The sequence below is a fragment of the Sabethes cyaneus genome, chromosome 2, assembly GCF_943734655.1.
Source record: "Sabethes cyaneus chromosome 2, idSabCyanKW18_F2, whole genome shotgun sequence".
In the NCBI taxonomy this organism is placed as follows: Eukaryota; Metazoa; Arthropoda; class Insecta; order Diptera; family Culicidae; genus Sabethes; species Sabethes cyaneus.
The window spans coordinates 11,821,552-11,849,494 of NC_071354.1; the positions used below are offsets into that span (position 1 = coordinate 11,821,552).

Below are 27,943 nucleotides of genomic sequence, written 5' to 3' on the forward strand. Positions count from 1 at the left end.
GAAGACATGGTTTCATGAATTGGCGCTCGTGGGTTCGGACCCCGAGATACAGCACAGGATTCCAATCAATGCAAGTTAAAGATTCTACTTGAATTTTCATGCCTCTATACCTCAGCCATTTGGGTGAGGTTGCGTATTCTTTCGCGTTTTCGTCGTAGGATACATTACTGCGCAGAATTTGGAACATGAATAAAAAATCTGTGCCTAAATCTGCGCATTATTGCATCGCATTTTTCTCAGGAAAGCAATGCATACAATCACTCTTTTTGTCTAAAACATGACTAAAACTAATTACTCTTTCTAATTATGCTGGGTAATTTGATCATTGCAAAGAATTTCGATCATAAATTTGGTAATTCTCTAGAAGGTCAATCTTAGTGTTGGTGCTGACAACGATGTATTCTACCATAAAAAATACTTTCAGTTTCACGTTAAATGATTTCGCTCTCAAAGATTATGGCCTATTTGTGAATAATGTCGTAATATTCAACAGACATTTATAAAAAAAATAACGCAATGATCATAGTTATGCACAATGTTAAAAAATACTTATATAAAGAAAAATGCGCAGAATTAGGAGCTGCGCAGAATTAGGGGCGGTCACGGTATAAATCAAAATAGCTTATGATAATTGAAAATAATTTCCCATTTCCTGAATAAACTCCTTAAGGTTAGGCTATGTCAATTTTTTTTGTAAAACCCCCCATAAGAAAAATTTCTGGCTACGCCCCTGGCTACAGCTGTAGTGTTCGGTTATAATACGACTCTGTATGAATACGCATGCTTGCCGTTTCATTAGAAGTGTAGTGAAAAGATGTGCTGTTGATAAAATAGGATTGAATTGGTAAAATCCCTTCAATGTGGGGAACCATGGGTGATAAAAACAATGTTTAATTTCAGTAAGGTAGCAGGAAAGCAATAGTTTGTGTTCTTGATTTTGTTAAGTGGTTTTCAAATGCACAATCTTTTGAGAATTGAACGTATGCAATGTTACTACTTTGATAAATGTTACATACAACGCATGTAGCAGGTTTAAATGTTGCATATAGCATGTATACATTAAGAATCGAATGATTACAAGCATGAATACTACAAAGAGACTTACGTAGTCCTGCGTCACCTATATATGCGGTCGTGTCTTGTACACAACCCCTCTGATTCTTTTACGATGTTTAAACCTATTCCAATTTGATATCTGTGCTTGGGAAGTACGCCAGAGACCAAAACCACCCCACTTTTGGAACCGATGTTATTGTTCGAACATTTAACCTAGTCCAATTTGATGTCCTGAAAGTAAACAATTTTGTTAAAGTATAAAGCCATCCCTTTTCTTCCACCGATATTATCTTTAAACATCGAATCTAGTCCAAATTGATGTCCTGAAAGTGAAACTTCGTAGAAAAGTGAACGGTCATCCTTTCCGTTCGCGAGATTGTACTGTATAGATTGTATCAATAAAGAAAACTATTGATTTTTAAGTGCGTACTAACGAAGAATTGGTTGGAATTGATTGGATGGGTTTGAAAAGACGACATCAAAGTTTGAGCGTGTTTTTTGCCAAATAATCAGAGAGGTTGTGTACAAGGCATGACCGCATAGGTGACGCAGGACTACGTAAGTCTCTTTGTAGCGATAGTAGCATGTATCCATTACGCTTTTTCATGTATACATGCTACATTTTTATGCTTTCTTTAACAAAATTATTTACTTGCAGGACATCAACTTGGACTAGGTTAAATGTTCAAACGATTAAATCCGTTGGAAAAGAGAGGTGATTTGGCACTCTGGCATGCTATTATTACATGCACTAATACATGCTACTATCGCTACAAAGAGACAGACGTAGTTCTGCGTCACCTATGCGAGCGTGTCTTGCACACGACCCCTTCGATTTTGTTTTTATAGTTTTATACAAAAGCTTTATTTAGTGACGCTTGACTTCGAGACCAGTCGAAATGACAGCATTTTGAGAAAATTGTGCAGAAAAAACTGTCGCAAGTATGAAAAAAATCGCGACGTTTAATGCAATTTAGTTGTCTTTACCAACACAGACGCCGAGTAGAAAAACACACTTAGTAATACGTTACGGTTGTTAAATTCTCTTTTTAGTGCTTCATCTGCTTGCAAGCAATGGTTACCGGTAACGGATGTGTTTTAGAAAACATGTTTTAGAAAAACTGGTTGTTAAATTCTCTTTTTAGTGCTTCATCTGCTTGCATGCAATGGTTACCGGTAACGGATGTGTTTTGATGAATGTTCGAAATAGTGTGAAATGTAATTGAATTCCGGATAAATATTTGAGTTGATTGTAGGAAAATTCGCTCGCAACTGTTTGAGGCCATTGAAAACATAGGTGCAGTGAGTGTAACGCTTAAATACAGCAAACTAAAGCAAAGCCTTGGTGCTACATTCCGTTTTCGGAACTTGACTTTTTGCTATTCTAGACTTCGCGACCAGCTGTTGAAATACAGAACAATTGTGGAGGTAGGTCTACGATCCCTATTGACTCTGACAGCATATTACAGTCGAGCTATGACCATACGACGACTGGCTTCTTAGACCAGCGTCATACCTCTCCACTCAAGCCACTCGGAACAAAGAATATCTACTGTTGGATTTAAAATAGTGAGAGGTAGTCGAATTTCGAATAAATATCTGAGTTCATTTTCATTATTGACGAATTATTTATATTTTAATTGTTCCATCATTGCTTGCCGAATTTTATACATATTAAATTGTCCAGATAAACAGACGGAGATGCAAACATCCAAGGAAGCACCACCGGAATGAATAATTCGCTCGCATTCTGTAGGATACTCTTACTCTTAAGCCGGCCAAATTGCCCCCCGTTCCCGTTCCCGTTCCTTCGGTAACTATATTACGAATTATCGACGACAGCTCCGCTGAATCCGCGAATTTTGCCATCGGCAGGGGGCAGACGGCGGGTAACGAGTAGGTTTTTGGCCGCGCCGACCGGTGTGTCGATTAACAACATCCGTACACGGCGTGTCGTTGGTTTGCGTCGTTCAGTCGTTCGGTCGTCGGTACAGCATGCACGGTTTTAATTATTCCGTAATTAATGACGACAATTTATTATCTCACGCGGTGCAAATTTTGCTCGTGCTCGCCGTGCTTGCCTGCACACGGTTTGGACATATCGTAATTATACGCTCGGCTCCGGGCGCACGACGGTAAACCGTTGTCGTCCCGTTTTATTAAGCGATTACCAGCACTCAATTTGTAGAGTTAACAATTTCCGTGTAATGTATCGTAAATTTTACCGTGGACGAGATTCAGTTCGAATAGCGACAAAATGATGAACAGCGGATTAAAAGCAATAAATTATTGAGTGATGAATGTATTTCTTCATCGTGGCACAACTTGCGGTGGGGGAGGTTTCGGCTGTAGACGCCCTCCCAGTTCCACTCCCACCACTCGCTCGATCGTATGCTTGCGATGGAATTTTCCAGAAGGGTTGCTTTTCCAGACCAGACGGAATCAGCAGCTTATTGCGGTGTGAGTATGGTTTTCTGCATCATTCAAGGCAAAACACCTCAGGAAAAGATGCTGCAAATGCTCGCACACTAGCAGGCAGTGAAAGCATGCATGTGCAACAGAGTAGGCCAAGCGGAAACGAAAGAAAGGAAAACTTTGACTGAATGCTGCTGTCGGTGCTGGAAAAACAAAGCAGGCTTTGGCTGGAATAATAGAGTATGCACTTCGTAGCAGATGCTGCGTTTTCTTCCTGGTCTCGTTCGTATGCTTAGCCTACTGCAGTGTGCACCGAGAAATACACATAATCAAACACACCAGCGTACGAATGTTCGTTCTTCGCAAATGCATCAATGCATCTAGAAAGCAGCGAGTGTCAGCGTTGATTCGGAAATGTGCAGGACGAATAAGTTGACGTCTGGTTGATTTCCGTGGCCCCGAATGTTGGCATGCAAAACCCGGGGAAGTGCAGTGCAGGCAACCGTTGCGTTGTGCAGTAATGCATTTGACGTCTGAGGGTGCCATCAAATTTGTCTCAAGTAGCAGCAGCAGCAACAGCAGACGACGAATATTGGTGAGCGTGCTGGGAATTGGTGCAACCTCAAAGCAATGTTCTACAATGTTGCGAACTGCAGCAAAGCTGTAGAGCTTTCTGTCGGTCGTAATCATCTGGTAGTACTTTAGTGTAGGAAGTTTTTAATTTCACGAAAATAATGGGTCCTTTTATATAAGAGTTTATGCTAAAAGTTGCAGTAAGTTATAATTATTGTCACTGTAGGCAAACCGACCAATTGATTGGTGTGGTTTGCAGAAACGTTGTTGGGATTATAGTAGGGTATCCTATCCTTCTAGCGCATGCCGACATTTAAAAGTTGTTTTCTTCCACTAAATCCCATACGTGATACTCACCACATTGTTCGAGATAAAGGGTGTCCCACATCAGATTGCATCACGGAAGAAACGCTGTAGAAAATTACCCATTAGGTATTTTCTCTTGAAAATTTGGATAGAAGTAGTTTAGAGTGTATTGTTTACACTGTATTTTTATCGCGGTCAGTTTTTCGAAAATTGTAAAAAATGGCGTTACCCAAAAAGCAACACCGCGAATTTATTTTGCGCAAGCTCCTGGAAACTTCTCAACTCTCTCATCATGGATGATGAGACTACCGTCAAGGCGGACTTCTGACAGCTTCTGTACTTCCCCGTCCAGCACAAGTTTGCTGTTCCAGGGGAAGTAAGGATGCAGAAACTTTCAAAGTTTGCCAAGAAATACATGATTTGGCAAGCGATCTGCTCATGTGGCAAACAGAGTGCCCCGTTCGTGACTACCCGGACTGTAAACGGGCAGATCTACCTCAAGGAATATCTACAGAAGCGTCTGGTTCCTCTGTTGAAGCAACACGAGGGTCCAACGTCTTCTGGCCGGATCTAGCTTCGTGCCACTTTTCAAAGGTTGTCCTGGAGTTTGACTCAAACACACTTACCTTCCAATCCGTGCCCTTTGAATTCACTAAAAATCAGAGGGCTTGTGTACAAGACACGACCGCATATATAGGTGACGCAGGACTACGTAAGTCTCTGTAGTTATAGTGGCATGTAATCATGCTTGTAATCATTCGATTCTTCATGTATACATGCTATATGCAACATATATACATGCTACATGCGTTGTATGTAACATTTATCAAAGTAGTAACATTGCATACGTTCAATTCTCAAAAGATTGTGCATTTGAAAACAATTTAACAAAATCAAGAACACAAACTATTGCTTTCCTGCTACCTTACTGAAATTAAAGATTGTTTTTATTATCCATGGTTCCCACGTTGAAGGGATTTTACCAATTCAATCCTATTTTATCAACAGCACATCTTTCCACTACACTTCTAATGAAACGGTAAGCATGCGTATTCATACAGAGTCGTATTATAACCGAACACAACAGCTGAGGCACATTTTTCCAACACAGATATTAAGTTCGCCGAGGTTCAACCGTCTCGCAGTAAAGAATTTGCGATCTGTTGTGACGACGAACTTGTGTCATTTTTGTTATTGTCACACTTCACTAACATCAAATTGGACTAGGTTTAATCGCGTTCGTAAGAAATCTGTTAGCACGAGGGGGCTTTGATACTCTCTCTGGCGTACTTCCCAAGCAAGGACATCAAAATGGTCTAGGTTGAACCGCGGTGTTAAGAAATCTTGTTGAAATGAGGGAACTTGGTCACTTGCTTTGGCTTACTTCCCAAGCACAGATATCAAATTGGTATAGGTTTAGATCATCGTAAAGAATCTTCCAACCAATCACGAAGCGAGAATTCTGGTAAAACATAAGTTCATTATTTTCAATTTTTCAATAGTTCAACATTAGGAATCCATACTTTTCTTCTTTTGGGTCAATTCTTAGAAAATTTTCCGATCGATTGGTGTAAGAATATTGAAAATCGATCGGAAAACCGCTGAGCTATTAGCGCTCAAAACCTTTCATTTTTCGTGACGCTCGCATATTTCGATTTTTTGGAATGACACCCTATATCAAAACTTGCCGTAAGACGTAGTCCTACGTCAAAAGCGATTAATAAAGCATTTGATTGAAATTACGCAACTGACTTTATTAAGATATAATTCGTCGTACCGTTTTAAAATCCGTTCATCAAAATTTTTCATCGTCCCAACTAAAAATCACAGTAATGTTAACGAAACTAACACGCATGCATTTCTGTAGGACGGCATGACAAATGTTATTCTACAAAATTTCTACAGGTCAGGCAAGTTCTCCTGGTTGTAGAATAACGGCTAAGTTATTGTTATTAACGGCTAAGGTGAGTTATTTTCATTTTATGAAAGACGGAAATTGAAACATTTAGTTGACATTTCTTCTTCGTCGCACGAAAAAACGTAGGAAATTTGGCTGCTAGGACTTCTTTAATGATAAAAAGCATTTAAATAGATCTCAACTCACTTTGATTGATCGCATATGAGAAGCAACAAACTAAAAAATTAGGAAATAACTAATTTTGCATTGTGATAGGACGGGAATTGGCAATTACAACGAAGCAGCAACATACCCGATAGTTGAAAAGTTGTAAATCGGAAAGTCGAAAAGTTGAAATACCGAAACCTTAAGAAGTTGTAAATTTGGAGAGTCGAAAAATCTGAAAGATGCAAAGTCAAAAAATCGCTTGAGATGGAATGACTCGTAAACCAAAAATCAAAAAGTCGAAAGGCAAGAGTCGTAAATTCGTAATGTTGGAAAGTTGAAGCGTCGAAACGCCGAAAAGTCGAAATGTCAAAAAATCGAAAAGTCGGAAGGTGACAAGTCAAAAAGTTGATAGTTGGAAAAGTCGGGTACTCGGAAAGTCGAAATTTGAAAAGTCCAGAAGTCAAAGTGTAGAAAAGTCGAAAGTTCGGGAAATCGAAAAGTTGAAAATTGGAAAAATCGAAATTGTTAGTCCTAAAGACGGAAAGGACAAATATTCGAAAAATCAAAAAGCGAAAAGTCCGCAAGTCGAAAACACAAACATACAGATTTAATACTAAGTCTCCCATTCGTCGCATGTTTAAAACATTTTATTTCGAATTAAAACACAGTCATTTCGATTTAATCGTAGGTTAGGAATGTCTCCATATGTTTGTCAAAGTGTCGCTTTTTAACGAAAGGGGGAAATGTTCCATAATTCCATGCTTGTTCGATGGATACTCCAGTTGTAAGTTAATATTTGGAAATGTCGTTCATAGGGTGTTTGCAGAGTGCATATGTATTGGAGATCTGTTGGGCTGGCAGAAGTGACAGCTTCATATAAACACACGGGCTGGAAAGAGCAAGATTTTTTAAATGATTTATTTTCTTCATTTAGAACTGCAATTACAAATTGCTTCATACATATCGCAAGGTAATATGTTTGTTTACTAAATAAAAAGTTTATTTTCAACAAATAACCTGAGACGCAGTAGTAATGATCAAAAATGTAACTATGACCTATGTTAGCGGAATAAAACTAAACAAATATCAATAGCCAGCAGTTGCTTTCGGCTAAGAAAGCAATTTATTATGCCAAAACCAATTTTATGTTTCGTTACTTTCGACTTGGCATATGCCGTATACTGCTTCAAAAACAGTATATTTGGGACACCGATTTAACGCTAGTTCACTGAAGCCCTAGTTACCAAATGTCAGCATATATTTTAGGGAACATTTGTCGGTTGCTTTAACTATTAATTGCTTTAAAATTTTAGAAAAAATGATAATTTTACCCAGCACGTTTTTGCTGCAGCGAATAGGAAAATATGCAATGTGTGCCTAACAGATGTCTTGCATGTGTGTGTAGCAAGAGCCCTATAGATGGAAAAATAGTAATACCGAAAAGTAGTAAAGTCGAGAAGTCGAAATTTCGAAAAGTCGAAATATCGTTAGGTCGGCGAGTCAAAACGTCGAAAAGTCACAAAGTTGGAAGGACGCCAGTCTCAAAGTATTCATATTTTTTAGTTCGAAAAGTTAGATAATCGTAAAGCCGGAAATTCGAAAAGGCGAAATATCGAAAAATAAAAAAGTCAACAAGTCGAAGTGCTGAAAAGGCAAAAAGTCGAAAAATCGAAAAGTTGAAGAGTTGAAAAGTCTAAAGGTTGCGATGACAAACAGCCGAAAAGTTCAAAAATTGTTCAGTCGCTAAGTTGAAAGGTGAGGTCGACAAATCAAAAAGACGAAAAGTCAAAACATCGAAAAATCGCAAGTCGAAAGGTCAACAAGTCGAAAAGTGCAGAAATCGAAATTTCGACCTGTTGAAAAATCCAAAAATAAAAATGTCAAAAAGACTTTTTCGAAGATTGAATAAACGTCGAAGTGTTGAAAAATCGAAAAATCAAAATGTCGCACGCTATGTCCGAAGGAAATTATTATTTAAGTGATCATATCCGTTGTAATCGACCACCACTGATTTCAACCAAATTTGGTATAGTTACTTATTCTGACCACATTCAGTTTCCCAAAGTTTTGTAAGGATTGATCAATCCCCCTTGCAGTGACATGCAATGAAAAGTGAGTTTTTTCGAAAATCTAAGAAAATTGGAGAAGAGTCACTGCAAAGGGGATTGATCAATCTGTACAAAACTTTGGGAAATCGAATGTGGGGTCGAAATGAGCAATTATACCAAATTTGGTTGAAATCGGAGGTGGTCGATTACAACGGATATGATCATTTGAGAGGGAATGACCCCTATATAACCTTGAAAATTGAATTTTGTAAAAAACCCAAGATATAATATTTCAAGACCTTCTCCAAATTAATTGTTTTGACCAATACTAACATCCTGTGAAGAAAAATCTGAGGTGCATGTAAGTTAAACAATAATTGCCTTCGGACATAGCGTGTGTCGTGAAGTTGGGAAGGCGTAGAGTCGAAGTATCGTATAGTCGGAAAGTTGAAAGTTTGATAAGTCGGATACTCAGAAAGTCAAAAAAAAAAACGAAAAATCGACTGGAACTAGAATTGAAAAAGTCGAAAAGTCGAAGTGTTGAAAAACCGAAAAGTCTAAAAATAGAATAACCGAAAAATAGCAAATTCAAGAAGACGAAATTTCGAAAAGTCGAAATATCGTAAAGTCGGAGTTAAAAATTCTGAAATATGAAAAGCCGTAAAATCCGGAAGTCGAAATATTGAATAATCGAACAGTCAAAAGGTCGTAAGTCGATAATAAGTTTGAAAGTTTGAAAAGTCGAAAATACAAAAAGTCAGAGAGTCCAAAAAGTGAAAAGTTGACTGGAATTGGAACAGTCGAGGTATTGAAAAATTAAAAGGTTGAGACGGTAAGAACTCGAAAAATTCAAAAATTGTACAGTCGCAAGGCTGAAACGTCGAAAAATCAAAAAGACGAACAATCGAAAAGTCAAACGGTCGCAAAACGAAATTTCAAAACGCCAAAAAATTTAAAAGTCGGAAAGTCGCAAATCGAAACGTCGAAAAGTTAAGAAGTCGATAGCTACATAAATCGAAAAGTCGAGGTCGACAAGTCGAAAGGTACACTAAAAAAAATCGCATCCACGTGAAAAATCATGTAAACCTCTGTGCAGCAACTTACGTGAACTTCATGCACTAGTTAATGGGAAAATTGATAAAATTTACCGGGATCGCACGAAGACTGGTTAGTATGAGTGAGAGTTACCCACAATTCACGTGAATGTTACATGAAAATGAATGTTACATTTGATGGATGAGAATTACCTATGTTTTCACGTAAACTTGACGTGCTGATTTTTTTGAGTGTAGAAAAGGCGATTAGTCCAATCGGGCTGGTACCGAATGGCCGAAACACAAATGGCCGAATCACGTATGGCCGAAATCCTAATGGTCGATTTTCAACAACAGTCACAGAAGGCCGAATCACGAGAGGCCGAATTTTTTTCGGAATGCCTAAATACTAAAGTTTAACTTTAATCAAACAAAAAACAAAATAAGCAACACAATTATTTACTATAGGGTATAGATGATTGAAAGTTCTTTCTTCCCCTAAGCGCAAATGCGAGACCCATTTACCGTGTCAGTAGCAAATGTTTCCTAGATGATTCAGGGCGACGGCCGCAGGCCGCGAGTCTGCGCCGGTGACTCGCCGTCGGAAGCGCCGGCCACTGCGGGGGGCAGTCCCCCAGGAGAAACCACTACTATTTAGGTGCATGCATTTTCCTAGGTTTACTGACTAGTAGGGATTATCCCTTTGTTAAGTCCAAACGAGCGACAGCGAGTAAGGACAGCGTGTACCCAACGTTTGTGCAGGTTGAAGGCCGTCAACATTTTCGGCCAAATATGAAGTTCGGCCATTTGTGTTTCGGCCATTCGTAGGTAATCGCAAAAATCGAAGAATCGAAAACTGTTGAAAAGTCGAAAAATTGACCAAGTCGAAAAGTCAATGTCGACCAGCCAAAAAGTAAAACAGGCGTAAAGACGAAAAGCCGGTCAAAAAGCCGTAAATTCGTAAAAGTTGAGGTCGACAAGTTGGAAAGTCAAAAACACAGTCGAAAGGTTACAAGTCGAAAGGTCGTATGTTTGAAAAGTTGGATATTCGGAAAATCGATAAAGCGAAAATTCGACTGGAGCTAGAACTGGAAAAGTCGAAGTGTAGAAAAGGTGGACTTCATAGTAGTGTTTAGTTCGAAAAGTCAAATATTTGTATCGTGTCCGAAAGCCGGAAATTTGAAATGACGAAACAGCGAAAAATCGACAAGAAGTGTTGAACAGCCGAAAAGTCGGAAAATCGTAAGATCGGAAAATTTGCAATGTCAAATATTAATTGCAAGTCAAAAAGTTGAAAGCTGGAAAATTCAAAAAGTTGGACAGTCCAAAAAGCAAAAAGCAGACTGGAACTGGAAAAGGCAAAAATTCGAAGTGTTGAAAAGACGAGGTATTGAAAAGTCAAAAAATTGAGAAGTCGTACAGTCGCAATGTTGAAACGTTGAAAAATTAAGTAGACGAATGGCCGAAAAGTCAAAAGACCGAAAAACTGAAAAGTCAGAAAGCCGCAAGTTACAAGTTGACAAGTCGAAAAGTACAAAAATCGAATCGGCAAGTCGAAAAGTACAAAAGTCGATTAGTCCAAAAGTCGATGAGTCAAAAAGTCGAAAAGTCGATTAGTCGAATACTCGAAGAGTCTGAAAAGCGAAAAGTCTAAAATTCGAGGTGTCGTTAAATCTAAAAGTCTTTAAGTGTTGAAAAGTCGAAAGGTTGACAGTTCGAAAAGTCGAAAATTCAAGTAGTCGAAAAGTTATAGAATCATAAGTCGAAAATTTGTAAAAGTCGAGGTCAACAAGCATAAAAGTAGAAAAGGACAGAAGTTGAAAAGTGGCCGAGTTTAAAGTTCTAGGAGTCAAAAATTCGATAAATCGAAAAGCCGAGGTCAAAAAGTCGAAATGCCGAAAATTTGAAATACCGAAAAAAGTCGAGAATTCGAAAAGCCAACAGGTAGTAAAATCAGCAAATCAAAAAGTCTAGAGGTCGAAAATCCGAAAAATCCAAAGTCGACAAGGCTAAAAGCGCGAAAATCGAAGCCTAAAACACAAAAAGTCAAACTCGAAAAGTCGATAATCCCATAAGTGCAAAAATTCAAAAGACCATAAAGTTGACGTAAAGTTGAAAGGTCGGAGGTTGAAAAGTTTAAAGTGATTTAAATACATAAAATATGATGTTTTCAAAAGTTTCTAATGTGCCTCAGCAAAGCTTGGCTTGTTGGGAAGGAAACATTTTTAATACATTAAACAAACTCCCCCCGTCTACTAACAACAATTTCTTTCCCGAAATACTTGTGAAGATGCAGAGGATTCCCTGGTCTTTCGTAGCAACAAGTATTGGACTAACATTCCTTCCCATCCCACCAGGACCCGCATTCGGACGTGGCCGGCGTCGGTATTAATCAGCATGCAGGGACCTGTTAAGGTTGCACAATGAGAAATAGCGTGCTGTCCCAAGTATGCTTTTCCAACCATCATTTTGGAATTTTCATCGGTCCTGGTCAATAACGGAGTAGTAGTACACGGACGGTATCCTTATGCTTATGCTTATTAAACGAAAATATTTAATTGCTAATTGATTTGGTTAATGTTATTAAAAATTATTCACTAAATGCATAATATTTCGAAGTTAGAAAGGAAGCTTACGGTACAATTGTTACATAATATCGTCTCATGTACATTAATAGGATAATCATTAATTGAATTACTTGATTTGCATGTAACCTGCCACTGAATCACTAAGTAAATCACTTTTTTAAAGTGTTTTCTAAGAAAAAAAATTATGATTGGAATCGTAGAAAATTCAATAAGGTTTCATAAGTTTTATTGAGTTTTTTTTCTACAGCCAATATTGATAATAATAAACTTGAATATTTAAAACTAACTAAAAGAATTATTTCTAGATTGAAAAGAAATAGGTATAAATTTTAAAAATATTTTGTACATGGACAAATTAGTTGCTTGAAGAACCAAAACTTACATCTTGATGTGCTGTTAAGTCAAAACTTGTGCTGAGCAAAATGTTGCAAGCGCACACACAAAATATGATGAACCGTTCTTGTTTTCGATGTTCCGAGCTAAATTGTAGCCTGCTAGTTCCATTGAACCACCACTCACCTTGTCATTCAACATGCGAGGGAGCTAACTTTTTCTTCCTTGGTAGAGGGTACCCTCGACCAAGAAGTTTTGCCCCGCTGCGCTGCTGGCTGTGCTGCTTCAAGCATCATAACAGCAACTCGAAGAATGTCAGCACAATGATATTCAATTACGAACCGGATCTCACGTATGCTCACAATTTTCCTCTTCACCATCTTCCGGTCCATCCGCCCAGCGTCCAGCCGTCCAGCGTTGGCCTTTCCAAGTAAAACCGCAAAACACCTTCCGGTGCCAGCAGTGTGCAACGAGTCATCGGATTTTCCGATCCTTGGAAAAGCGGTGGTTCGTTCGTTCGTTTTTTTACTCCATCGGTTGCTTTGAAACTGGACGCAATCTGGCACCCCTGTCAGCTGGAATTGGAACTTTTTTTACCAGTACCTGGCAGTGCAGATGCGGTCGTCTTGAGCGAAATAATTCGTATATCCCTCAAGTGCACTTGATGTCCGAACCAGCCAGCAACCTCAAGCTCATGTGAAACCAAGCTGGACCGGGGGAAAATCAAAGGCGAAGATTGGGTCCCGAAATTAAATAACAACTCAGCCCATACCAACACACCGTTGGTTGCGTTGGTTGGATGCTGCGTAGTTATGAGTTGTAAGCTTGAACGGTTAGGGTGGTGCTCCTGTCGTCGGTTTCCGATAGGTTCATCACAGACGGGTTTGGAACTACCCTTACAGCTGTGGGTACCATTTACTATTAAGCCACCCAACCGGAAAGTCACTCCCAAGATGACGGAGATGCATACATGCCATACATTGTCCTCGGGTCCGGTGAAAATCTCGGTAGATTAGGGAAACCATCAGCACCGCAAAGAATAGGAAACTTTAGCGAAGAAGGAAGTAATTGGGAACACTAAGGTGTGCGTGGCCGACTGTACGTAAGTATTCATAACCGGAGAAAATGAGACTGAAAGTAAGACCCATTATCCGGACCGTCAGCTCGTGGAGAGAATCTTCTGCGTCGGAGTTTGGGTAATGAATCTGAAGCAGCACACTGAAGAAGGAGAAGAGTTAGGACAAGTAATTTGTGTATAGATTGTGCCACAAAGTATTCGTCCCCTATCAGGTGGCATGGAAGCAAGCAAGCAACATCGTCCGAACCGAAGAGGATGAAGTTGGTTTTAACCTCTTTTTTTTCGTTTTTTCATAATCACAAGCAAGATGCAGAGCAATGGTGCGAAGTTGAAGGATGTAGAAAGTTGGTGACGGCGGGAGTAATTGATTCCGGCAGACGCCCAATTTAGGAACGAAACAAGCTCGATTGTTGATCCCATGAATGAGGTAGTTTAGATTGACTTGACATTTTGATTCATTTGTTGTTTTATATTAGAATACAGGTTTAGTTCGGAACAGGAAACTCCGAACTAATATTTTCTGGATTTTGTACAAAACGAATGAAAGAAATTTTCTTAATTTAAAACGTAATCGATGACTATTCATCGTTGGCCAAAGTCCAAACTAACAAGCACATTAGAATGAATTAAAATATTATTACCATCGCTATCTGACGCTATCTAACGGGCAGGACACGGGTGAAACCCCCACCATTTGGGTCGCTGCTTCGGAAGGAAGCGACGCAGCAACGGAAATCAGGAAGTAAGTAGTGTGGAAGTTATTGTGTCGCACTCCTGGCCTGGCTGCCTGGCTGATAAATTATTCAAATTAATTCCTGCGAGAACGGTTTAATTCTAGAGGCTGCCTCCAGCATCGCAGCATCGGCAGAGTAGAGTAACGTACCGCTAAACAAACCATTTAACAAGCGTCGCCGCCAATCAGGTGGGATGGTAGAGAATTATGAGGAGGAGGAGGCTTTAGTGGGAGTAAAGAGCGGGTGCAAACGGAAGCTGAATGTAGGCGAACGAAAGGCTTATTCTTCCGTTCGATCGACATTAGTCTATCGGGGGCTTTCTTTCGAGGTGGCCGGAAGAAGTCGATGAAAGTGTAGGAGCTTTCTGCTTTCCCCAACCACCGACCCACAGCCACCGGGCTGTTGCTGATGGCAAATTATGTCGTTTATTTGAGTGATCATCAATTTGCGGAAAGAGCCGTCAAGCCTTTGCTGCTCGAGTAATAAAATGGGATTGCTCGAGTGGTGATTATACGCTTGTCGCGCTGGTTGAAATCGATTAATTTAAAGTTTTTGAGACCGTAAGCGGCAGCAGATAAACTAATCTGCCGGATTCTGTGTATTCGACATTTTTCATTGTACGGTTCGCTCCGTTTCGTTTGTGCCGCGGTTTGAATTATATCATCTCGCTTATCTTCAGCTCACAATGGACTGCAACTTTAAAAATAAGATATAAATCATAGGCTCCATTATCGTTATTATTATCATTTCGATTCTGTTTGTATTTAATCCTCATTATATATTATTTTAGTCGTCAACAGACTTAATGGAAAAATTTCACTCATTCACCAACAGACGCACCAAGTTAGTTCCAAAATTACATTTTTACCAATTTCAATCATTTATTACTACTAAATACTTGTTAGTTAATCTCTTGTCTTAACTGTGAAAAATCTGGGTGTACCCCATTGGGCATACAAACGATAGGCATGAGGACGTTAGACATAATGGACGTTAGGTATAATAGATGATAGGCATAATGTGCGGAAAGCATATGGTAGAAGTGTAATAGACATAATCCGTGTTGCCACATATTCATCTGTACTGGAAGGGGCAGAAAACGTTCTCATCTGTACTTTTGACTTAGGACTACGTCTTTCATTTCTATATTGGGGTGCACTTTAGAAAAACGAAAAGAAAACATGTAACGAAAAGTGGTCATAGTTTGCTCGCTTAGGGGGAAGTCCCCCAGTACCGGACACCTAAGGATTTTGACATATATAAAATCAACACTTTTCTTCAGTTTATATTAACTGGAAAAGTAATTTAGAAGACTATTTTCCAATAAAAATATATTACACGTACTTGCATCACTACCCAGGTAACCAATAAGCATTTACAATGTAATTTAAAAGCAAGCCAATAAGCATTTAAGTTGCCTTAAATGCTACTTAAATGCTATTTTGGCAAAATATGCGGCTACTTTAGTGCTAGCCCTCTTATAGTGCTGACAATGCTTATTTGCAACTAGTTACCAACAAGAAGAATTTAAATAGAATTGTGCATGCCTATTTACAACAGTTAAGCAGTCAAAAAGCTGATAAACAACAACCTGCAGTATAAAACGCCAGGGATGCTAATAAACGACTGATTTACTGCTTATTTTAATGCTTATTGGTTACCTGGGTAGTGAGCCATTTTAGGAGCCAAATGAGAAATCGATAAAAATCATTACTTAGAAATTGTGTCTCCCAGTACCGGACACTTAAAAGAAATCATTGGGACGAACCAACCACTGCACAGTGGTTTGATTGCTCGGAATCGTGAACTTTTTTAATAACTCTTTTCATAGTGTTTTTTTTTTTAAATGGCGTCTTCGGAAGAATTTCTGCATATCAATGGACGCAACGACTGGTGGTTAGTATTAGTTCGAACCTCAAACACAGGTGGCGCTGCAGAATTTAACTTTCTTATTTGATGATATAGAGCTATAGTATGTTCGGAAAAGTTATCGATAATCTTATTATGAAGCTTTTTGCTGAAATCAGTTTTCCTCTAAGTATCACAGTTTTTGAAATATTAAGCGTCTTTCATGACGGACCCCCAAAAATCGAGGTTTTCACTATAGCGTTAAAACTATGTGATTTAGGGAAAAATAATGTTCTGCAAACATTTGCATCTTTTAAAAGCACAAAAATTTGTAAAAGGAACTAAACACGTATATTCTATACAGAGCGAGTTAATGAGCGATTTAGGTAAAAATTAGCCATATTTCGTACTGCTATAGATCAAAAAGGTGCAAAAACTGGCAAACGAAATATAATTAAAGTGAAAGTACATTTTCGGTTGCCAGTTTTTGCAAATTTTAAATCTATAGCAGTACGAAAAATGGTTAATTTTTACCTAAATCGTTCATTAACTTGCTCTGTATAGAAGATACGTGTTTAGTTTCTTTTACAAAAATGTGTGCTTTTAAAAGATAAAAATATTTGCGGAACATTATTTTTACCCAATAAAAAAAGTAAATAAATCAATAGAAATCAGAAAATAAACTAATTCACGGCTTATAGTTCTTAAAAATACATGTCAAAATGTTTAAAAACTCTTATTGTTTGCATAGTTGACTAAAGATGTTTGAAAAATTGCTTTGCATAAAAGTCAATGATTTTTTATGCACTATATCAAAACCCTTCTGTTTTCTTCAAAAAATTGATCATCAACTGATTTCCTGATTTTTTTTTGCCGTAGGACTACGTCTAACGGCAAGTTTTGAGATAGGATGTCATTCCAAAAAATCGAAAAATGCGAGCGTCACGAAAAATGAAAGATTTTGAGCGCTAATAGCTTAGCGGTTTACTGATCGATTTTAAATATTTTTGCACCAATCGATCGGAAAATCTTCTACGCATCTACACGAATAAAGAAAACTATTGATTTTTAAGTGCGCACTATTGAAAAATTGGGAATAATGAAGCCTTGTCCATCTAGAAATCCTAGCTTTGTGATTGGTTGTTGGAAATGACGTCATCAAAGTGGTAATGCGTTTTCATGCTTCGGCTTATAATTCTGTCAATTCCTAATATTTTTCCACACTATTTACACCAATTGATCGGAAAATTGAATTGAAAAATCAAGAAAACTATTGATTTTTAATGCGCGCCTTTGAAAAATTGAAAATAACTCTAACTCGGTTTGTTCAACTCTTTGTTGAGGTATAAATTCTCGTTTCGTGATTGGTTGGATTAATTTACAATTATTTTCGAATAAGTTTTGATACAATTCAGGAACCAACGAGAAAGTTGATGGAAAATTCCATTTAATTCTTCTATAACAAAGTTACAAGAGAATTATATGTAATCCTACTCTTTCTCGTTTATTGCTAATTGGCTTGATAATTTTTTATTGTGCTGTACCACCAACGGCAACACGAGCGGTACCGCAGCAATTATAATTTCAATAATCGTCACATTGAAAACTTGTCCGCCGTGAACAAGTGATAGCATTTAAATCCAAGTTATCATCAAATTACACACTATTGACTGCAATAAATGCGTAGGAAAACGCATTAAAACTAGGCCCAATAAACTTTATTGTGATTGGCGGAGAACAACAATCTTTTATATCTTCATATAAGCAGTATTAGTGTTAACGGTTTTAGTGACATCTTTTGCATCTTCATATAAGAATCTGTTCATTCTTAAAAGAACGGTTTTCGGTAATTGATGAAACATAGGAAACTTGGAACTTAGCGCTTTTCACTAGGTTTTCTTTAGCAACACAAATCTATCCATCACCAATGCTACAGTGATAATACGTAGCGTAATTTTTCTTTGGCAGCAAAAGGTGAACAGCTCACTGGTAACTTTGCTCTTTTGTTCAGTCTGAAATTGAAATGCTCCTTTTTCTTCAATGTAAAGGATGGAATGACGGACCACGAAAAATAGGTGGAACCGATTCTAGTCGCTTGCTCTGGTACATAACACGAGGTAAGCCAGCGAACAGCATTATTCAAACGCTAGCTGAGCTACGGCCAACATTTTACTGGCATGTCTGTACGCGACAAAGGAGAAAGCATCAAGGGCACGCGAAAGTCACGCTTGAGTCGTGCACGTCTGCACTTCCCGGTCAGTCGTATTCATCAGCTGCTGAGGAAAGGAAACTCGCTGAGTACAATTTATATTTTTTAACGAATCGAATATCTTTGTGGAAAAATGAACTAAGGTGCTTGGAAAACATTTAATGAAAGATATTTTATACATGAAAAATGAAATTTTTCGATCGGCGGTAGATAAAAACAAACAAATCTCTGTTTTGATGAATGAGTGTGCACCATTTGAACTATGAAAGTCAGAAATGTCCGGTATTGGGAGCTGTCAGGTGTTGAGGGACTTCCCCCTATAACTCAGTCATCCTGCTCTGCGATTGGTCGGAATAAGTAGTGCTGATTTGCCGTAGCGACAGCGATGTTTCTTTACCACAAGCAGTACGGTTGTATAAAACCGTTCTTAAATTTACACTCATTTCAATTTTTACACTTGCATGTAATGATTCTCGTTACATTTTTCCTTTATTTTTATTAAAAACAAAAGTGACATATCTCCTTCATCCCAACAGATGAACAGATGAAGATTCATTACGACATTCAGACTTATACTAATGTGATATCTGTGCTTGGGAAATACACCAGAAAGAGTGATAAAGTCCTCTCGTCCTGACAAAACTTCTTAGGACCGCTATAAACCTGGATCAATTTTATGTCTGTTTTGGGGAAGTGCGCCAGAAAAAGTGATAAGTCTCCTCATCTCAGCAAGATTTCTTAGGACCGTGATAAACCTAGTCCAATTTGATATGAGCGACCAACCCTATCTTTCGACCGATTGTATCCATGTATACTGAAAGAATTGATTAAAAACGTATGTCTTTAGGAAAATAAGGTTTGGGCGTTTAATATGTTGCTTTAATTTATGATATTTTAACTCGCTGTTCGTATGTTAGTTGAAAGGCAATTATATTTCAAATCAACCTGTCACAAATGGTGCTATATATCAACTATTTGCAACGGAACGGTAGTTCTTTTACAATTGACGCAGGGATGGTAGAAGAACGTAATGAAAATTTTTTTATAGTAAATCAAAAAGAGCGGTAAGGTGAGAGCAAGAGATGCGGGGGGGGGGGGGGGTGATTATTAGTAACTACGCTTAACAAAGTAGTCGTTGTGACTCCTACCTTTTGTGCAATCCTGGAGGGTGCATGATTATAGCTTGGTTCGACCCATGTTCAATATTAGCTTTTGTTGTGATTCAGCCAAGTTTGAGGTTCGACCTTTCGTGATTCGGTCTTGTGTGAAAGTTGTTAACCTTTCTTACTTGCACCAGCTTGGATTGATAGGCGTACTAAAACCTAACAGAATTCACTCAAATACTAATGCCACTTGGAGAAAAACCTATGAAACTTTTTCCACCGTTTGAAAGATCTTGGTCTGCGTATCAACTTTACTGAAAATAGTAATTTTCTTTGTTGTTGGAATCCCGAGATATACCGAGATAAAGTTAACGGTTCACAGACGTTGTACAAAATACAACAGCGCGAGTAACGGAGGGTTTAAAATTCGGTCATTTGGATTTTTGCTGTTTGTTATTCGGTCATTCGGTACCAACCCGGTGAGTCGATGCGAGGGCTAGGGAAAACTAACACGAGTCGAGAGACCTAGGAATGCGAATTTACCTAGATAGATAAAAATACTGCGGAGGAGTTGCCCCTCGCAGTAATTGGCACTTCCGACGGCGAGTCGCCGGCAAAACTTGCGGCCTCCAGCCATCTCGCCCTGAATCGTCTATGAAAGGACATAAAATATTTTAAACGGAATTTTGCCTAATGGTCGTTATGCAAAATGTTTCTCCGCCAAATGGTCCACTAAGTTTATACCAATCTTTTTGAGCCAATCATCGCTCCGTCACAGTACAATGCGAACTGGAACCACCCTTTTGGCATAAATTCATTTGGTGTAATGTTGTTTTGCGTAACGTGACGTTATGCAAAAGAACATTATGCCAAATGAGTTTAGGTTAAATGGGCGGCTCCGGTTCTCATTGTATTGTGAAGTAATTGTGTGCGGTCACCTGCAGAATCCATCAGCATCGGCTCGGTGGCATGTATTTGCATGTTTAGGAGTTATTGCTATTGAAAAATGTATGATTTTTAAAAGAAAACTTTAATTTTCTCTTCAAATATTGACGATAGCAAGCTACTATATTCTAGAAAAGTATGTATTTTGACTGTTTGAAAATCTTTGTCTGACATCTCAAATGTGTATAAATACTGTAGAAAGAGCTGTGGTCAAAAAATTGATTCCCGAGGTCTCCACAAACATTGTTCATTATCTCTAAAACTATAATAGCTAGAAGGATCCTTCTTTAGCAAAGTTCTTTATAATAATCTTCTCAAAAATTTTGTAGAACATTATTTTACTGTATCTCTTACTTTTTGGGGGTTTAATCAAAGAATCGTTCATGCCATATGAAAAAGCCTTTAACGCTAAGAAATTACTCTTAACATACTTAACCAGTATAATCAACCATTTTGGCGCAATTAAAAAAAACGCGTGTTTTGATACCTCTGGGACCACCCTGCTGTGGTTGAGGGATGCAAGGGAACTCTCAGGGCTGTCCGCAAGGCGCAGGCCAGACGTTGGAGTTGAATTCTTGATCGTCAACTGCGGTTGAAGGTCATTCGGAAAGTCAAGGCTGATCTCAGCATCACGGATTATGCTTTGGCGAAAAAACTGAATACTGACCGCTTTAGTGTACGGTGAATCCGCCTCGGAATGGCTACAAGTGTTACCGAGCAAGTGGGGAGCCCAACAGAAGCCTCAAACAATAAACAAAGAATCCGGTCTCGTGGGCTGAGCGGCGTGTGGTGACGAAACGCGATGCATGTGTCTGACTCGATGATGAATAAGCTTCAGAGAAGGCCGATTTCAGCCAAATCCAGGCGTTAAATTCTTCATGCTCTGGGTCGCGGTAGGGTTTGTAGCAGATTCGAGATTCGAGTTTTGGGGATGGGTTCGTGATAAAAGGTCATGACTTGGCAAGGGATCTATTTCATTAACATCCGTGTGAAAACCGGTGTTTTGTGATGGATAAGAATTCGGAGATTCACAGGGGTAGGTGCCTCACCAGGCGGATTTTGCCCTCCATTAAGTCCCATGATATCCTACCGCAGTTTCAGCATGCATGCTACAATGGACAATGGACTTCAGTTCATCTCAAAAGAGCTGAGTGCACCAAATTGTCTTCGGGCTCGTTCAGTATTGAAATACCGGGGGATAACGAAGCGAAACCTGAAGATGATGAGAACATTGGTCAGATGAGGAGTTCGGGGTGCCGGTTGGCCGGGGCCGTGACTCAGGAGGGTTTGCACACCGGCTGACGAGCGGTGTCAGCAGTAGGTTTTTTCATGCAATGTAACATAATTTCCTATATTTCATCCTTAGTGTTTTGATTTAAAAATTAATCAATGAGGGACACTCTCCGGGGCGCTTAGTAATCCGGGACAACAATCCGAGAAAAAATAAAAAACTCTTTTGGGTTATCATATACAACACTGATCCGTATTTGTCAATTTCCACAAAATTGTTGATAGCACATTCATTGTGATAGATTGATTTTAACTATGATTGTCTCACAACTAACATGTGGACAGCCAGTTAAAATATCATTTAGCGAACGTCCTCTGCATCTTACAAGTTCCTTTAGCATTCTATTTTACAGCTATTACTTGACAGAAATACTTCTGAAACAATGTAATGAATTGTAAGTAACGAACTGTCGCAAAGCAGCAAATGAAACGCTCTCAAACTATTCTCGAATAAGACAGTCGCTGATTTTCCTTACTTTGAGAATTGCTGCGTCACGTTACATGTACAAATATCTCTTTAGCCCTCTTACCGTGCAAGACAACAGTTCCGAACAAATTCTTGCAGTATATGAATGCAATCTAGGAAAAAGGAAAGGATTGCCGCTCACTTTTCTATGACGTTTCACTTTCAGGACATCAAATTGGACTAGATTCAATGTTTGAAGATAAAATCGATTGAAGAAAAGGGCTGGTTTTGTAGTACTTTTCAAGACCTGATATCAGATTGGTATATGTTAAAACGTCGTAAAAAATCTTGGGATTGGGATTGGGATTGGGGTTGGGATTGGGATTGGGATTGGGATTGGGATTGGGATTGGGATTGGGATTGGGATTGGGATTGGGATTGGGATTGGGATTGGGATTGGGATTGGGATTGGGATTGGGATTGGGATTGGGATTGGGATTGGGATTGGGATTGGGATTGGGATTGGGATTGGGATTGGGATTGGGATTGGGATTGGGATTGGGATTGGGATTGGGATTGGGATTGGGATTGGGATTGGGATTGGGATTGGGATTGGGATTGGGATTGGGATTGGGATTGGGATTGGGATTGGGATTGGGATTGGGATTGGGATTGGGATTGGGATTGGGATTGGGATTGGGATTGGGATTGGGATTGGGATTGGGATTGGGATTGGGATTGGGATTGGGATTGGGATTGGGATTGGGATTGGGATTGGGATTGGGATTGGGATTGGGATTGGGATTGGGATTGGGATTGGGATTGGGATTGGGATTGGGATTGGGATTGGGATTGGGATTGGGATTGGGATTGGGATTGGGATTGGGATTGGGATTGGGATTGGGATTGGGATTGGGATTGGGATTGGGATTGGGATTGGGATTGGGATTGGGATTGGGATTGGGATTGGGATTGGGATTGGGATTGGGATTGGGATTGGGATTGGGATTGGGATTGGGATTGGGATTGGGATTGGGATTGGGATTGGGATTGGGATTGGGATTGGGATTGGGATTGGGATTGGGATTGGGATTGGGATTGGGATTGGGATTGGGATTGGGATTGGGATTGGGATTGGGATTGGGATTGGGATTGGGATTGGGATTGGGATTGGGATTGGGATTGGGATTGGGATTGGGATTGGGATTGGGATTGGGATTGGGATTGGGATTGGGATTGGGATTGGGATTGGGATTGGGATTGGGATTGGGATTGGGATTGGGATTGGGATTGGGATTGGGATTGGGATTGGGATTGGGATTGGGATTGGGATTGGGATTGGGATTGGGATTGGGATTGGGATTGGGATTGGGATTGGGATTGGGATTGGGATTGGGATTGGGATTGGGATTGGGATTGGGATTGGGATTGGGATTGGGATTGGGATTGGGATTGGGATTGGGATTGGGATTGGGATTGGGATTGGGATTGGGATTGGGATTGGGATTGGGATTGGGATTGGGATTGGGATTGGGATTGGGATTGGGATTGGGATTGGGATTGGGATTGGGATTGGGATTGGGATTGGGATTGGGATTGGGATTGGGATTGGGATTGGGATTGGGATTGGGATTGGGATTGGGATTGGGATTGGGATTGGGATTGGGATTGGGATTGGGATTGGGATTGGGATTGGGATTGGGATTGGGATTGGGATTGGGATTGGGATTGGGATTGGGTGGGGACCGTGGGATTCAGACTGGATTTCAATTTATAATTAAGAAATCTATCGTATCGGAACATTTTTAATAAGTCGACAATACACCTTATATTTGTTCTAATTCGGCTGTAGCTGAAAGGATTAATAGCTCAAAACTGTATAACTTAATTGTGCTGTTTATATATTCAATTGCACAGTGCTTTTCACAAGTATTGTATGTTTTTTTTTGTTGAGACAAATTATGAAAGTTAAATGTTTGTCCTTCCCAGTAGCTTGTCTGCGTTTTTCTCAATCTACCTTTGACAGCCTTTGAAGTAATGCTTAAGTCAAAACCATTAGCGGCTAAAATGATGAATTTTGATATCAATTTTTAACGGGTTAGGTGTCAAAAATCGTATTAAAATTGATTGAATTGGTTTACCAAATGGAACCTTACCAATTTATGACGACTGAGAATGAATCATCTGCTCGTAAATTCTCTAATCCATGTCAACAATCTTTGGATTAAGCACCTTAGCAAGGAAGATAGAACGAAAATAAAACTCACAGCAAAGTACGTCGACCTGCACTTTCGAAAGAACAGAACCATAAAATTGCTCGTCGACAAGATATGTAGCAAATGAATCCCCTTTAAGAAACGCAAGTAGCAAACACGCACTTTTATGCGCATCAGCAAATAATGTAGTTTGTCTATGAAAGTTTCCGTTCGTATCATGCAATGGGAAAAAAAACTACCCACTTTGTAGTTCTGACCCACAGTGCACAGTGTGTTGGTTTTCAAAAGTAGTGATTCTGCAAAGCTCATCCTTGGATGCACCTGCTGTTATTCACTATCGACAGGCAGACAGACCGACTGGCAGACAGATAGACAGACTGCAAGCCGCACACTCTAGTGCAGACTAAAGGGCTCATCCTCATCATCATCATCATCATCGGCAGACTCGTCTGCATGGCTCTTTACTTCGCGGAAGGTCAAGAGTGGTTCATCATCGGGATCGGGAGGCCAACGATGTGGCGGATTCTCGCTGCCCTCCCTCTCCATGCCACCGCACCAGGCGCAGTGAATGGAAGCCAGCTGGACTGAAAACAGCTGCACTTAACGTAATGATTATGCACTGTGGGGGTATCAACGTATGACGCCCGTTTCGCCTATTCTATGGCGGGTTGAAAGAAATAAAGCCGCGGCCTTTGTATGCAAAAAAAAGCACTCGTTAGAAAGGAAATCTACCGTCGGAGGTGAAGTCTGTCTGGAACGTGTCTGGCGCAAAGTGTGTGCTACTCTCCCCCCCCCCCCTCGATTTATTCTCTGCTTTTCTCACATTCCGGTCTGGCAGCTTCCTAGACCAGGGAGCAGTTCACGATGATGATGATGTTGATGATGATATTCTGACACACCGTAAAGGAGCTAATCATTTCTGATGGGTCCTGCTGGATGTGCTGGCCCTTTTCATCCTGCGCGGCAGGATAACCTGAGTCCAACCTGAAGTGGAAGCTCCTTTTTTTTTGTACATTAACCAACTCCAGCTATGATTATATTCATGCGAGTAGGTATGAGCGAACTGAAAAATTTCTCGGCTGACTGGGCATTAATTGAAGTTTTAATTATTAATGCGGAACAACCAGCACGGGAAATGTAGGACCATTCGTATCTCTCACATGTGAGGCACCTGATCCCGAAAGTAATACGAACCGGTGAAAGGCGGAAATTGCTAAGTAGTACAGATTGACCGACAAAAAATGGTTTAAAGTAAACTAGACTCAACTAGCAGTATTATTGTAGGACACTCTCTTAAAATTACCATTTATACCTTGAATACCTGAATATGAATTCATGCATGTGAAGGTTCAATCTAATATCAAGCTTTATATCAAACACGTTGATCGACGGTTCCGGAATTGATATCTTCGGTAAACCTTGTTTACTTCATCCTTAGCGGAGAAATTCCCGTTAAAACTGTTGCTGTTTTGCGTTGACGTTGAATCAAACCTTGAAAGTGAAGCTGCAACTGTAGTCGGATCTGACGGTTGAAACAAGACACCGATAGCTCACCTCACCTCACCAGTCGGTGGTGGTCCACCGAAATGGTTGCACCGACGAGTAAAAAGTGCTTCTAATGCCACCAGGCTGGGAAATCCTGTTAAGTGCTATGTAAACTTTGTATTTAGAAGGTGTTAGGACGTCATAAACAACGTGAAGGTGGCGAAGAATAGCATTTCACCTTTAAAAGGCAAGACGTGCTAGTTATACCCACCGTGAAGATGTTCGAATGCAGGAGTTTGGATGGAGATTTCCACCCTCTCGCTCACACAAACGCGCAGCTTCCAACCAGCAGCATCACCAACAGCCCGGGGTCTTTCTTGGAATCGATCGAGTTCTGCCCCGGCACTGGCAGACAGGTGCGAAAAGTTCACACGGACTTCGGATGAAGGAAAAATGCAAAGCTGACGTCCCTTTCAGCCTGCGTCTTCGCCTTGGTGGCTGGCACAAAATCCATCAGGCGGCAAACGGAACAAGGAAACTCCGCATGTACGTACGCCACACGACGCGGGTATGTGGGGCTTCTCCGAGCCGCTCGGCAAGAAAAGCGAAGTGGAAATAAGATTTTTATTCCTCCTACTCCGAACACCGAACCGAACGACCGACCGACCGACCGAGCTACTGCTGCCGCTGCTGCTGGCTTTGTCCTTTTGCTTCACATTCAAATAAGCACCTTAATTTAAAATCTATTCAGTGAAATTATTGGATTTAGAATCTCATCTGAATAGTGTCGCAGACGGGCTGACGGGTAAAAGTGTGCAGAAAATGTGTGGGGAACGTCACAGCTCAGCTCAGCTGGCATAAAAAAAGGAAGGACGAAAGAAGAGCAATTGAGCTTTTAGCACATATAAATATACATATCTACGGTATTGTCCTACATCTACAGTCAAAGTGGTTCTTATTTTTTTCTTCTTATTTTGGTACTATGTGGGTGTCACGGTAGCTAATCGAAGCCGTAGGACCTTCGGAAGTGGCTCACTGCGGAGCCTAGACGAAGGGCATCCGGCTGGAAGTAGTTGCTATGACAGAAACGTGACTGGGATACCTATCGGAGCGGTGTATTATGCATATTATAAAGTTCAGAGCCGATCGTTTGGTCTAAGACGGTACGTGTGAATGACTTTTCATGTCAAATCTAACTAAGATGGGTTAACTGCTGTCACAGCCTTGCCATGTTAATGCAATCATAATCGCAATCATCGCTGTGATTAGACACAGCTAATGAATATTGTCGAAAAAGTCAAGTTTTTGAGTACATTCAAAGGAGGCTTTTAGTTTAGCTCAATTCTTGCTGAAGTATTTGGCTCAAAAGTCCTTTATTAAAAACTTGAATAGAAATATTGGTAATTTGCTGATCATTATCCAAAACAGTGGAGTGCATTCGATCATATTCCATCTTTAAGAGAACATTAGTGACTAAAAGTTACATCCTTCCTTCATACTGAATTGTGCATGTACCAACATTGGGCCTCTAACCAGGGCAACTTTAAAAAGCAGTACTGGCTCGAGGCGCATAATGAAACCTCTTGTCCATGGAGAAATTACAACTTGTTCCACTTCCGGGTTCTAGGAACGAGATTGAGATACTTTACCGACGATGAAGCTTCTGGCATAGTTGAATCCTCCTGAATGTCCCTGTACGGAATATCGTTTATCCCAAAATCGCCAGAATATGCTATACCATCTCGAGAGCGCCAGCGATACGTTGCGCTGCCGACGTGACAAACGGTATGAGGGGTTCGGTGCGACCATACATAAATTCAATGATTCGGTACGAACATTGTTGGTAAAACATGGTTCGGTATGATCATAGATGTTTTATATGGTTCGGTACGATCATTGTTAAAAAAGTATTGTTACCATAAAGCCGTATTTAAGTGCTACGCGCATTCACTCGAAGCTGCACTGCCGGAAGAGGACGAGCTGGACGAAGCCCCTCTCGAGGACTGTTGGAACACTATCAAAACAGCCATCAGCAGTGTAGCGGAGAGCTCCATCGGGCATGTGGCCCGGAATCAGCGGAACGATTGGTTTGACGATGAATGAAGGAGGGTGATGGATGAGGAGAACGCTGCGCGGGCGGCCAAGATGCGCAGTGCCACACGTCAGAACGTGGAAAGACACAAACAGAAGAAGATGCAGCGAAACCAAATC

At 40.0% G+C, this 27,943-nt stretch overlaps 1 protein-coding gene across 1 annotated transcript in view; it reads right to left on the minus strand.

Moving 5' to 3' along the window:
- Positions 1-24,640: 24,640 nt before the first annotated feature.
- Positions 24,641-27,943, minus strand: part of LOC128733866 (tetra-peptide repeat homeobox protein 1-like) — a 56,316-nt gene continuing 53,013 nt past the window's right edge. The window contains exon 4 of the mRNA XM_053827705.1: positions 24,641-24,831. Within this exon, the coding sequence (XP_053683680.1) occupies positions 24,641-24,831 (191 nt within the window). The remainder of the gene's footprint in view (positions 24,832-27,943) is intronic.